At 44.8% G+C, this 13,577-nt stretch overlaps 1 protein-coding gene across 1 annotated transcript; it reads left to right on the top strand.

Moving 5' to 3' along the window:
• Positions 1 to 9: 9 nt before the first annotated feature.
• Positions 10 to 13,356, top strand: CSUI_004157 (pyridine nucleotide-disulfide oxidoreductase domain-containing protein; the record flags this gene model as incomplete). The annotated part of the gene is made up of 14 exons (XM_068064351.1): positions 10 to 945; positions 1,704 to 1,796; positions 2,474 to 2,554; positions 3,306 to 3,530; positions 4,156 to 4,242; positions 5,061 to 5,200; positions 6,125 to 6,364; positions 7,059 to 7,171; positions 7,724 to 7,897; positions 8,470 to 8,540; positions 9,563 to 9,698; positions 10,598 to 10,694; positions 11,575 to 11,712; positions 12,759 to 13,356. Coding segments are annotated over exons 1-10 (1,818 nt in total), but the record flags the coding sequence as incomplete, so codon positions are not given.
• Between the last annotated feature and the right edge of the window lie 221 nt (positions 13,357 to 13,577).

The following is a 13,577-nucleotide window of genomic DNA, read 5'->3' as shown; positions in this document are numbered from 1 at the left end:
CAACTGTCACTTTCCTAGCCCTCGGTTTTCTTTCACCAACATGTCAAAGATCACCTTTACTGATTGACTTCTCCGAGATCATCTTCTTATCTTAAGTGACACAGGAGAGAAGGAATATTCTATCACATTGCATGTAGGAAAACAGTTTCCCAGTGCCCGTGCATGCGCTTGGTACGGGACTCTTCACTCACTCTTTTCGCCTGGCTTGTTCTCATGAGTCTTTCTATTTCTTTTTTGCAAGCGTCATATGCTCTTGTTTTTTTTTTCTCTTACCTTGCAATAGGTTTTCGTCTTTCCAGGCATCTCTCTGCGATTCCTTTCTCCCTGTTCTTTCTCTACCCTTACGAAAGATGTCTCCCTTCTTCCATGTGAAGTGTCGATTCTGTTCGACACCTCCTAAAACTCATCGTCTCTTTCCTTCTCATCCTTCCTTTCTTCTTCATCCTCATCGCTATCTTTCTTCTATTTCTTCTCATACCTCCACACCTTTCTCACCTCCCTCTCTGTCCCTCTCTTCTCTCCCGTCTCATGAAGGCAGCTCTACCGCCTTAGATGATGTGCATGCGCCTCGAAACAATAGACATAACCGTCATTCTGACGGCGAAGCGGACACGACTTCTACCTTTCCTTTCTCTTTCTATCTCGCTGCTGCTCTAGGGATCGGTGGAGCTCTCACAGCCGCATCTTCTTCTTCAAGAGATTCTTCCACGAGACGAGGTTCTTGTAACGAGAAGAGCTTCACTTCCATTTCGTTAGGCAGCCGTCTTTTCTCTCACAAGAATAGCTACAGTTCCACGGCAAGAAACAGGAGGAACTTCTTTGCATGGAGATCTCCTCTTACTGCTATAGGCGGAGGTTCGGCAGCATGTGAAGAGCGTCTTGTAGAGTTAGGTCCAGGACATAGCTTTGAGAAAGGCAAGCTGTATGAGGTGACGGTGAATAGTGGTAAGTCAAAAAGAGAAGAAGAAGAAAGTCAAGACGAAGAAGAGAGAAATGAAAGAGAAAGAGAGAAAAGTGCGATAAGAGGGGAGGAAGTTCTGTTGGTAAAGGAGTTAGTTAGACGGGGCTGAGCAGAACAGACGGAGGATCTTACAGAGACATCCACCTTTTCTTCTCGGTCTTTTTCGACTCGTGTGAATGCATGCGCACATTCGCCTTGGTCAAGATGGCAGGTCTCGTAAAGACGGGAGATGATGAAAAGGATGGATGTATGAATGTGTATATATGGATGTGTATGTAAGTATGTATGTATGTACGCATGTGTATCTATGTATCTGTGAATATGTCTGTATGTGTGAATGTGTGTGTGTGTGTATCTATGCTTGTAGGGGAATGCGTGTCTATGTCTTTGTGAATATGTATTGTGCATGCGTGGAGGAGGAGACCTCTCAAAAACAGGAGGGCGGGGGCTTGTGGTATACACACCGCCTAACCGCCATCTCACGTGATAGCGTCTTGTGAAGGATGCATGCGATGCCATCTTCATGTCCATCTATTTCTCTATCTGTTTATTCATCTCTAGTCTATCTATCTATCTTTGACCTATCTATCTATGTACCTGTCTCTATCAGTCTATCTTTATCTCTATCTCTTCTTTATCCATCTCTGTCTCTATCTCTGTATCTCTATCAATCTATCATTAATCTATCTGTCTGTCTTTAATCTATCTTTTTCTCTTCTTCATCCATCTCTGTCTCCATTAGGTAAAGACAAAGTCCTTGTCGCTCGGTTGGAAGACGGGAAGGTGTATTGCGTGGGGCCAAGTTGTAGTCACTATAGCGCACCTCTCGTTAAAGGTAAGTCGCATGGCTTCTGTTCTTTGTCACTATCTGTCCTACATTGACGTGTCTGCTGTCTCTACACGTTTTACATGCTAGCTTGCTTCTTCTCCACTTGTCAGCTCATCATACACCAGAGAATGATGACGAAGAATGCATCATCTAGATGATACCTCTCTCACACATGGACATATTCATAGATACATGTACATTCATTTATATTCGTACATACATGTTCACATACATACGTGTTTACATACATATTCATACATACACCTACATACATATTCATACATACATATGCATACATTTTCATACAAATACGTCTTCATCCCTATTCATACATACATGTACATACATACCTCTCTACTTTCCTGTATGTCTCTTTTTTAGCTAGCTTTAGAAGTCGTGCGCCCTTGCATGACTGACAAGAGAAGGGAAGGCATGCCCCCAGGGCCTCCGCTTCTTTCTTTCGAGCATTCTCTCGGTGCCACTAATGAAGACAGAAGCCTATCCCTTACATGCATCTATGTAGGTTGTTCTCTCTTTCTCTCATTCTTTCTCTTCTCTTCTGTTTCTATCTGTCTATCTGAGAAGCCTTAGTGAGGGGTGTGTTTCATGTGAAGCGGACAGAGCTTGCTTGGTCTCTAGGCTCTCTGCCGATGACTTTCTTTCTTTCTTCGTCTTTTGTGCAGGTGTCTTAACCTCGAGAGGTACTGTTTCATGTCCCTGGCACGATGCGGAATTCGATGTGAAGACAGGCAAATGTGTAAATGGTAAGAAAGAGAATTACAACCCAGAAGAAGAAGGTCATCTCTTCTCTTCTGTCCTTCTCTTTATCGCATTCAAGTTTTTTCCAGGCATGCATGCGCACGAGTACGACAGCATGAGAATGATGCCTGGGGATTGGACCAAGTTCTTCTCTTTCGTCAATTCCATCGACATTGGGGCGCTCTCTCTTTCCACTCATAGAAATACCTACATACATAGAGATCTACATATAGATTTCTAGATGAAGGGAGACCGTGATGTGAATGATATTGATAGATACATACATATATGGTATATATATGTCATACATATATGTATATAGATGTGGAGTCAGGCTTATTAAGATTGAGACAATGCAATCCATTTCGCTCCCCATATACATGAGCTTTCCCCGTTATGTATTCTTCTCTCCTCCTTGCTTTTCTTTCTTCTTTCTTTCCATTTGTCGACGCATGTCTTCTTCTCTCCAAGCATCATCTGCAACCGCCATACGTCCCTGTTCGTATAGACAATCGTCTTCTTTCATTCTCTCCAAGTTATCTGTCTGTCTATATATCACTCTCTTTAGACTTCTTCAATAGAGCGATATAGAAGTACTCATAGATGTCGCTATAGAAGATATGGCCTAGGATCATGATCTCTCTTATCATCTACCTTGTGGACCATACCTGTCCTACTCTGTCGATTCTTCTTCCTATCTCTCTCCCTGCTGCTTCTTTCTCTCCTACGGTGCCTCTAACTTCTGCCGGTCCTTAGGCCCTTCGCTAGATGCGATTCCTTCATACGCCGTAACCGAGAAGGGCGGGATTGTCTATGCTCGACTTCCCGAGACGATGGAGCTAACGGCGCCATCTCACTATACAAAGTGCAAGTGCGGGCGAAGCGGGAAAAGAACAGAAGGAGTAGAAACGATTGCTATTGTAGGTGGAGGCGCCGCGGCGATAGCCGCCGCAGAGACGCTACGTACAGAGGGATACCAAGGTAGGAGAGGGTGAAAGCGTCAATAGGAGAGAATGAAGGGGAATGCATGCGACCTTCCTTCCGTCTTGTGTGTTTGGTCGACGGTCAGTCATGTCGTGAAGTGTTCTATTCAATTTAAGATGAAAGACGCTCTTCTGTGGTTGCTTTGATCATGGAGATCTTCTTCTCCATGGTTTTTCTCTAGAGCAAGAGACGATGATGCATGATATGGGAAGGCCGCAAAGGAGTCATGTGTGCTATCTCGGGTGCATCGCCCTTGTTGCTTTGCTCAATAGTTATGCATGCATGCATGATGTCTAGGTGAGAGAAGGAAAGAGTCGCGTAGCTTTCAGGAAAAGGCAAGCTGAGGTTATCATCTAGGGTGTTTGACTCATAGGTAGATGGTAGCGACCCTAGCGTGTTTCTCCATTTGTCATCTCTCGTCCGTTCTATTTACATGGGCCTCGTGATCGATAGATTCCAGCGTGACACTCGGGAAGAGGAACTGTATCTCTCTCTCTCTTGTAGAAAGGATGATGAGAGAGAAAGAGGATGAGAAGAGAGAGATGGAGAGGCATAAGCGTTTGCGGTGATATGCACGCGTTTCTCCTGTGTGTATGTGTTTACGCTTCTTCTTCGTATACAGGGCGGATTGTCTTGATCTCGAGAGAGCATTGGCCTCCATATGATAGGCCAGTCTTGACGAAAAATCTCAACGCGAAAGCAGAGAATAGTAAGGAGAGGAGGTTCAGGAAAATCAACCCACATACAAGGAAGAGGTGAAGGGGGGACCGGCATTCATAGAACGAACTCCTCGGAGATACATGACGGGGCTGAAGTTTTTCTTCTTCAAATTCCTCATCTTCTTTCTGCATCATACTAGCCTTCGATGCGGTGCAAACCCACGTACTCATGCCCTTACTGTTCGTATCTATCTGCATGCACTGTGTGCACATATGTACGTATATCTATGTATCTATATATCTACGGGTTTAGGTTGTCGTATGTGTAAGTGAAGGTTCGGGTCTACATGTGTCCGCGGGACAGTGCCATTCATTGACTCTCTGTGTATACATATATATGTATGCATACTAGATATATATAGATATCTGTATGCGTATGCGGAGATGACGGTTCTATTTGGAAATCGTTCTAGATCCCTCCCAACTTGACATTTGTGTGAGGGAGGTCAGATGAAATAAGGAGACTGACTCTCCACACCTACTCCCCCCAGACTAGACATGGGGTGTCTGTAGCTATCCATCCACATGTATCCCCTACAGACTTCTCCTTCACCATAGATAGATCTCTCAACGGGTTCTCCTAGGAATGACTCTCTCTCCCTACCACCATCTATAAGTAGCAAGTCCTCTCATCCGCGCAAACCAGCCTTTTTCATGAATGCATGATGCATGCATGCAATCGTGCCTGCAGATGACTGACTCCTCTAGGATCCCTCTTCTCATCCATCTCTTTTGCTGCGGTGGTATCTTCAGTTTCTTCTGCGTTCTTCTCATTGTCTCGGGAAGGTGCTTTGTGCTTCTGGTACAGTTACATTTCGATCTCTCGCTACACTGAAGGAGGCCATGGACGTGGAGGTTCTTCTTGACACTACAGTCACGGGGATCGATACATCCAAGAAAGTCCTGCATCTCGATGGAAAGACTAAGAAAGATATCAAGTTCGATAAGGTTAGTTCGCTGTCTCCATCTTTTCAAGTCGATCTAAGCCCTCTCTCTCTCTGTCTGTTTCTCTTCTGATAAGGAGCTTTCGGTATGGTAGCAGCTAGAGCCGAGAAGAGTAAAAGTAGTTCCAGAGAGGGAGGAGTAAAGGGTTGGGTCTTCTCAGAAAGAAAGTTCAGATAGTTTTAGACTTTCTAAGAACATCCACATAATCATCTTAAGAAGAGTAGTGAGGAAGTCTTCTCTCTTCGTAGCCAACTATCAATTCTGAGGAAAAGCTCTTCATAAACAGGTGGAGTATGGCTAGCTAGGTAGCTAGCTACCTTTGTGGAGGGTGTCTATATGATCCTCTACGCTCTATATTTTCGGCAGACACTCAGGGGGAAGAAAAGGAGGAGCAGAGGTGTCAAAGGAGTTGTTACTGATAAGATCGTCTGTGCACACATCTATCTATCTCTATATTTATATACTTACAATGCATGCACTGTTCAGCCGGGCGTGAGAGAATGTTTTTGTAGGGATTGTATAGAGCTATTACAGTGTAGGTAGTTCATCGTAGCTATCTACCGGTCTGTCGAATAGATTTACCTGTCAGTTATCCTCCATATCAAAAATCTTTCAAGAGGCTGTTCACATCTAAGTTTTTCTTCTATCAGCCTTCGAATACAAAAGTATTAGGTATCTTTCTTCCTTTCTTCTTCTTACTCTTCATCGGTGAAAAGAAGTCTTGTTTCTCTTCTTTCTCTCTCTTCTCTTCTTTCTCTTCCCTCTTCTTCCTGGTGAATTTGATAGTCGCGGCTCAGGTCGAAGTTCTCTACGTGATAACACTCATCGCTATCTCTCTCTCTCTCTTTCTCAATCTATCTATCTCTGTCTCTTTAATCTGCATCTCTTTCTTGCTTTTCTATCTTTGTCTGTTCTCTTCTTCGCTAGGTTTTACTCTGTACAGGGAGCGACGCTCGGAACTTGGATGTCTTGCCTAATGCGAAAGCAAAGGGCATTTTCACCTTAAGAGATTTGAAGGATCATGAAGCGTTAGGAAAGTTTCTGGATGAAGCTACCAAGTATAATTCAGAGCTAAGAGTCGCTATCATAGGGGCGTCATTTGTGGGTCTTGAGCTCGCCTCTGCGATGAAGAAGAAAGGGTTTCAGCACGTCACTGTCATAGGACAGGTAATAAATGGCCATCTATCCCCCTAGATACTTTCATACATAGACATACATAGACATGCATATATATACATATGCATATACATTCATGCATACATGCGTGCCTGTAGGTCTTAGCTGTTTGTGCGTGATGCGGTAGTGGTGAGAACGTGCCTTTTCGTGGGGAGATCCGCACAGCCCCTTGGGCCTCTTTCGATGTTCCTCTGGTTTTTCTTTCTCTTCCTTGTTCTCCTGCATGCCTTCTCGTTATGTTTATCGTCCCCTTTCAAAAGCAGCTAGGAGTTGTCTAGGCGAGCAGTTTTCATTATGGAGATTTCTCTTTCAGATTTGCGAGAAGTACTCTCCCCCTCTCATTCAAAGCTTTAGGGAGATAGAGGAACGTACAGACAGAGGGGGGGATCTGTCAATACCTGTACAGATGTTTCTTATCTATCTCTGTTCTCTGTATGATGATCTCTATGTATAAAGCATCATGCATCTATCTCAGAGTAGACTCATCTATTAGCATGATTATGTTACATATGTGTGTAAAGGCCATGCATTACATGTTTACGTATCTCTGTATCAGGCCTCCATCTCTCTCCCCCTTTCTTTCTTTCCGTCCTTCCTTTCTATGTCTCTTTCTTTGAGTGGTCTTTCATCTTGACTTCTTCTCCATCTTCATCCTTCTTTCTACTTTTCTCTATCTTCTCCTTAGGAGTCCGTGCCTTTCGAACGAGTTTTAGGGAAGCGCGTTGGTGAATCTCTTCGTAGTCTTTTAGCAGAAAAAGGCGTGAAGTTCTGCGGCCAAGCCGGAGTGACAGGCTTCACGTAAGTTCGGGTGGTTATCCAGTCTCTCCTCTATAGGGGCTTCTTCTCGGTCTCTTCTTCGTTTCTGAGAGGAATACAAGGCGTCGATGATGTGTGTAGTAAAGAAAGCTTCATTGAAAAGCAAACATTGGCACTACGACCCTTCGAGATCGCTGCTACGGCGACTGCTGCGGGTGTCTAAAGACACTCTTTCTCCGCTGTGCAGTATGGAAGCATGCATTCCTCTACGCTCTCTTATACATATCTATCTATACATCTATAGAGAGAGATGTATCTAAGCATGAAGGAGGAGGGAGAAGAAAAGGTTTTGCTTTAGTTGTCGTGTTTACAGACATCTCTGCGGTTCTCGAAAGATAAGAAGGGCGTCGACAGTTATAGACACACAACGACATGGATGAGGGATGTGAGAGGCCTTCTACTTGGGGGTGGTGGGTCTCTTTTTGTCTAGCCCAGTACGATCGCTTTCTGCTTCTCGAAATTCTCCTTTTCATAAGCATCATGTGTCTGTGCGATTGCTTGCATATCTTATGTGCATTCGCTCTTGCTTCTCAGAGAATCTCGAGGGAGAGTGACAGGTGTGGAACTAGCATCGGGAGATATCGTTCAAGCAGACGTTGTTCTTGTGGGAGTTGGGGCTATTCCCTCGACAGGTTTTCTTAAGAAAGAATCGAATCCTTCCTTCGCTTTCACAACAGATGGAGGTATCATTACAGACCCTCTTTTAAGGTAGGGAGATACATACGGTCTTTTCATGTTTCTATGTGCGTGTCGATCCAGCAAGAGATATGCTCTTGTTGGTAATCTTCTTCTATGCTGATGTTCGCACGACTCTTCTCTCCTGGCTGCGACAATGAAAGGGGCAAGACGTCTTCAAGATAGTCATTCTCTTTCTTCTTGTTGTTCGTCTTCTTCTTCACGCTGCATGAGAAGGTTAGAATGGAGAAACTTGGTATAGGCGTAAAAGTGAGGCGTGCGTGGATTCATAGGAGTTGACTATACCCGTGGAGATAGATATGATTCTTGCCTTTTTAAAGGCTTTCCTAGACACGCTAGACATGAGGGAGTGTGCTATGGTGTCTACATAAGAAGGAAGCACAAGGGCTACCTAACAAGAAGAAGAAGAAAAGAAGTCCATATGTGGATGATCGGGATAAAGGGAAGATTCAATTCTTAGAGAAAGGTCTTTTTTACCGCATATTTTTCTTCTTCTGTTTTCACTCATAGAAAAGAGAAAGATCTCTTCACCTTAGTATTTCTGTTAAAGAGTGTTCTTCCTGTCTGCTGTCTTTTGTGCGTAGAGTCCCATCATCTCCAGATATTTATGTTGCGGGAGATATAGCTAGCTATCCGTACGTCAAGACAGGCAAGTGTACAGACAGTTGAAGATGAGAGGAGGAGAGAGAAAGAATAGCTTCGACCAGACGGTTTTTCTGTCTTTCTATAGATATCTCATCATAGAGCTAGAATATCTCTCACTCGATCGTATCTCCATTCGTTATGTCTGTCTGAGAGACCTAAACATACGTATCAAATTAGAGCTCTATGGATGACTCCCATGCCATGCCTAAGGCAACGCGAAATTAGACAGGATCGATTCCCCTCATTCACATTTAACATCTTCATTTTTGTCTCTTTCTATTTCATCATAGAGGCTTTTGTTTTTCCTCTCCTTTTCTTGGGAATCGAAGAACCTGGGGGGAGTGGTCATTTATCTCTTTTCTTATGAAGATCCTCTCTATATCTTACGTGATACCTTCTGTGAAGTGTCACTTGAAAACGGAGGAGGTTACCTTAGGTGCGCCCAGCTAATAATTACACATCTACAGACACATAGACACAAGCAGGGCCAGGATGTATTGTCTATCCCCACGTCTATGTACGTCTGTCTCTCTCTCGTAGTAGTAGTAGTAGCAGGAGGACGGTAGGAGTTGCGTTTACAGCTACCTGCATGCATGCATGCAAGATATCTCCATTCAACCGTCTCCATGAGTATGTTCATAGAGTAGACATCCACACGATAGTTAGACGGGCAGACGGTGGATGTGAGGACTCCACCGAGAAGGAAGAGTTTCTTTCTAGCTCTTTGAATGAAGAAGAATTAGATTCTCACTACACCTACTACTACTCCTACATAGTTGCTTGTAAAGGAAAGTCGTGTAGAATGTGTTAGCTTGAGATAGGCTCTTCTTGGAGGAAGGTGTGTCTATCACGGGGCAGTCCATGCACGTAGAGAGAGGAGGGGAGAATGAGACATGCATGCGTATGTGTCAGTATGAATCAGAAACACTCGAGTGAGGGAGAGTTCTTTGTGGGTGTATATGTTGCTTCATTGTCCTTCTTTCTCTCTCTCCCTCTCTTCGTCATTTCACCCTTTTTCCTTCTTTCTCCTAGGAGAGCTCATTCGCGTTGAGCATTGGGCGGTCGCTATGCAACAAGGGCGTGTAGCAGCTTATAACATGCTCGGCAGGAACATTCCTTTCACACAAGTCCCTTTCTTCTGGTCTATGGTCTTCGGAAAGTCTCTCCGGTGAGAGTTGACCTCTTCTCATTGCATGCATTCACTACAGATGTTCATAAAATTCAATCTACTGTATTTCACGTAAAAACAGAAGCGAGGGTCTAGCCCTTTGTTTGCGTATCTATGTAGATTGACCAAGAGAGAGAGAGAGAAGGACAGAGAGGGGGGGCGCAGGTGGATGGGAGAGTCCGGTGCTTGCTGTAGATCTGTCAGGGCGAGGGATAGGAAACGTCTCTCTCGGCTTTACTACGTGTCCCAACTAGGAGGAGGAGACAGGTATAGAGAAATCACCATCCTGCCTAGTGATCAGGCGCCGGTCAAGGCAGCTAAAGCCTTTCGGAATATCTGAGGTGACTCCTGCGAGGCTGGCATTTGACTTGGGGAAGTGTCGCTTCCCGCGTAGTTACGCAGAGGCTATGAATGGTCGAAAGAATTGATAGAAGGCGAGCTCTACAAAGAGGAGTGAAGTCGCTCTGTCATTTATTTTCGTGGAGGTTCCTGTCTTTCGGAACTCTCACATTCGCGTTGAATGGTTTGTTTCTGTAGCTCCTCCCTGGCCTCTCGTATAGGGTGATTCGAGAGCCTATGAAATTCCTCTTACTCGCAGTCACACGTTATCACTACCTTCATATATATATAGATAGATAGATGTATATCTAGGAGATAAGCGTGTGTGCGTGTATGACTCCCCACATGTTTCTCAATAGGAATGCATGCACTTGACTTGTGTATGGAAGAGTCGATAAGATTCCCACGCGGTAAGGTTGTTTGTCTCTATGAGAGCTGTCTCATGAAGGAAGTGGCGGGTAGATAGCTAGCAGGAGGAAGATGTGAGATATCTATCGCTTGTGATAGATTGGGTCAAGCCATTCCTCTTCAGTCCCGCATTCCGGCGGTTCTCCTTTCAGATTTGCAGGGTACATAGGGAAGGGCTACGATGAGGTGATCGTAGAAGGCGATGTAGATAAGCAGCAATTCGTCGCTTATTACATCAAGGATAACCGGGTAAGAACAATCTCTCCTACCTTTTCACTTCTCTCTTTATTTGTCTTTCAAGCGAATGAAGATCATGAGTCTCCTTTTTCTCTTCTTTTCGAGTCTCACTTTTTTAAGCAACTGAATGGCGAGTCATACGATCGATCTCCTAGTATCTCAGTCATCTCTATCACCTTTAGATGAAGCTGTTCTTCTTTCTCATGGAGGTGTCTCCCCTTGGTTTTCTTTGTGTACCGCTTGTAGGAATGAGTAGATTCTATTTATCATGCGTATCCTCTCTGAGAAAGAAGGGCACCCATAGACAAGAAGGTCACTGGCTCTTCTATACTGAAGGACTCATGAGATCGCTCTCTGATGTATATACCTCTCTGTCATCTGGGGAGGGCCTTCTTTTTCTTTTTCTTCAATCAAGACCACCTTCTACGAAGTGCAGATATACAATCGTAGAAGCTTTCTTATCCCTCTAACTCTTCCATCTGATCTCCTTTTCCAGCCGTTCATAACTCTTGGTCCCCCTGTTTGCTGCCTTCATATCTCATATCTTGCATGTGATTCAAACCTCGCACACACTCTTCATACTCCCAGCTATCCTAGTCTGTCCGCTCCTCCTTACTCACCTTGCATTTTTATGACACGTCTACCTCCCTCTCTTCCTCTCTGTCTCCTCCGTGTTCCTCATAAGACATCTGAAGATGACTTTCCATGAAGAAGGTTTCAAGGTGCTTGCTCCTTCTCCTCTTCATATCTATCGGTTTCCTCTATCTAGATGCCTCTTTTGTCACCTCTCTGGGTCTTCTATTAGCACTGTGCCATCTCTTTTCTTATTCAAGAGGTTTACCTGGAGGGTGTCCTTTCTTTACTTCTCCTTCTCTCTCCTGTGTCAATCCAGGTGACCGCTGTCTGCACTATGGGACGCGATCCCGTTGCGGTCGCTGCGATTGAGCTACTTCAACATAATCTTATGCCTTCACCTGGGGAACTCCGACAGGGGGTTAAAAACTCACAGGATGTTCTAGATATAGCCCAGGTAAACGGATGGGAAGTGAGCGACTGCATTTCCTACTTTTCTCAAGGTAGATATGGTTCGTGTCTTCCTCTCTCAGAAGAGATGTTTTGACAAGCGTAGAGAGGTTCATGATAGGGGGCTGTGAAGGTAGATGGACAGATCTATGAAAGATAGATAAGCAGAGAGATTGGTCGCTAGACAGATACAGATTTAGATGTGGATCTAGGAGGGAGTTCAGGGTGAATATCTTCTTGGGATAGATTCTTTCCTTCTTCACATTGGGAGAAATGTCGAGGTGTCACTGCAGGAACTTCATAACAAGGAGAAAGAGAAAGAACAAGAGTGTCAGGAGGGGGTCTATCACCGGTCAATCCTTTTTCTGAGGGTGTTAAAGGTTTCTACTGTCTCAGGATCTCTTTAAAGATCGTCTTGCCAAGGGATGAGAACTGGCCGAGTCACCTCTGCCTCGTGGTAGATTGGACGCTTCATATGGGGGTACCATTATAGGTGTTTTTCTGTAGAGGAAGCTCTACACAGTATTCTGCTGTCTTTTGACGCCTGAGAGGGGACTCCTGTGTACTGTATTAAGCTCGACAGCTACCAGCCTTGTTGGCCTCTCTATCAGCAATGATTGGAAAGAAAGAACACTATATATATACATGAATTGCTGTTCTCCAAGTCATCCGTATATATTTTCTCTACATGTACGTACCAGTGATAAAAACAGTCGCATGAGAAGTTCCTTCTTAGTCCTATAAGTTTGATAGGGGGGGCTTGAAGAAGCGTCTCCGATGTTCTATCTCACCTCCGCAAGAGTTTTAGAACGAGATAGATCAGTAGAGCCAAGATGTCCGACAAGTGAGGCCTAGTTGGTCTTGTACAACACATTATTAAGACAAAAGAGAGAGGCTTTTGACTTCCTTATGTGCATGCCCGGTCATACAAGGCTAGCTGTGTATGATCAAAGCCAGCCACACGGATTTCGTTAAATGAGCCGTCTTTTTCTTCTCCTTCCTCCGCTCGTCATACCTGCTTTTTGATCGACCTGCATGCGCTTGTGTCTTCAGAAAGCCGCGGCGGGGACTGTCAGGGTGGTTTCTTAAGGTCGGAGTTGTTTCTACCGGCGAAAGCTCTTGTCAGGCTTCTCCCTTTTTCAACGTGTCAGTGATGAGGTAGCAGGAGCAGTAGTGGCTTTTGTGTGTGTTTCTTCTTAAATTGAATGGAGATCCGGGGGGGGGACATCGAGGCTAGCCAGGTGGCTAGTCGGTGAGTCGCCTACTTTAAAAAGTGGCAGGCCTTGGCCAGTCGGCGTGATTATTGACACCGAGGATATAGCAGGACCGATGTACACACGGTGCTAAAGGTTACAGGTTCTTCCTCCTCCTCGTCGTCTTGGCTGTGAAAAAAAATCGAACTATTGACGTCAGAGCTTTTCTTACTTAGAAAGGAGGTGGTTTCTTGTGGTAGGTGATGCATTCACTCAGCCATGCAGGCATGCCATCTTTTTACTGCAGGGGTCATGGTCGTGTGTGCATGCGCGTCGGTTCTTTTGGCCGGTACTCTCTTGCGCAGAAATTGGAAGAAACTTGAATTCGGCGGTCTCTCGATGCACCGGTTCTCTGTATTCAAGAACGCTCAAGACTAGACTTCTGAAAAAACCGCTCCAGAGAAAACGGAAAGAGTCGTTGTCTCCATCTGGTAGCGCATCGGATTTACCTTTTTGCTAGGAGAGCTTAGATAGGGGGCTTCGGGGTAAGGTCGAATTTGAGCCGACTTTCGACGAGTTGGAGAGTAGGGGGCATCTCATCATCTTCTCCGGCGTGCGAAGCGCACACACATTCAGACGCAGAGATAACTAGAAACTGTTCATTGGCTGGTGTGTATTA

This window comes from Cystoisospora suis (genome assembly GCF_002600585.1).
Source record: "Cystoisospora suis strain Wien I chromosome Unknown contig_1908, whole genome shotgun sequence".
In the NCBI taxonomy this organism is placed as follows: domain Eukaryota; phylum Apicomplexa; class Conoidasida; order Eucoccidiorida; family Sarcocystidae; genus Cystoisospora; species Cystoisospora suis.
This window is presented reverse-complemented; position numbering and strand designations above follow the sequence as displayed.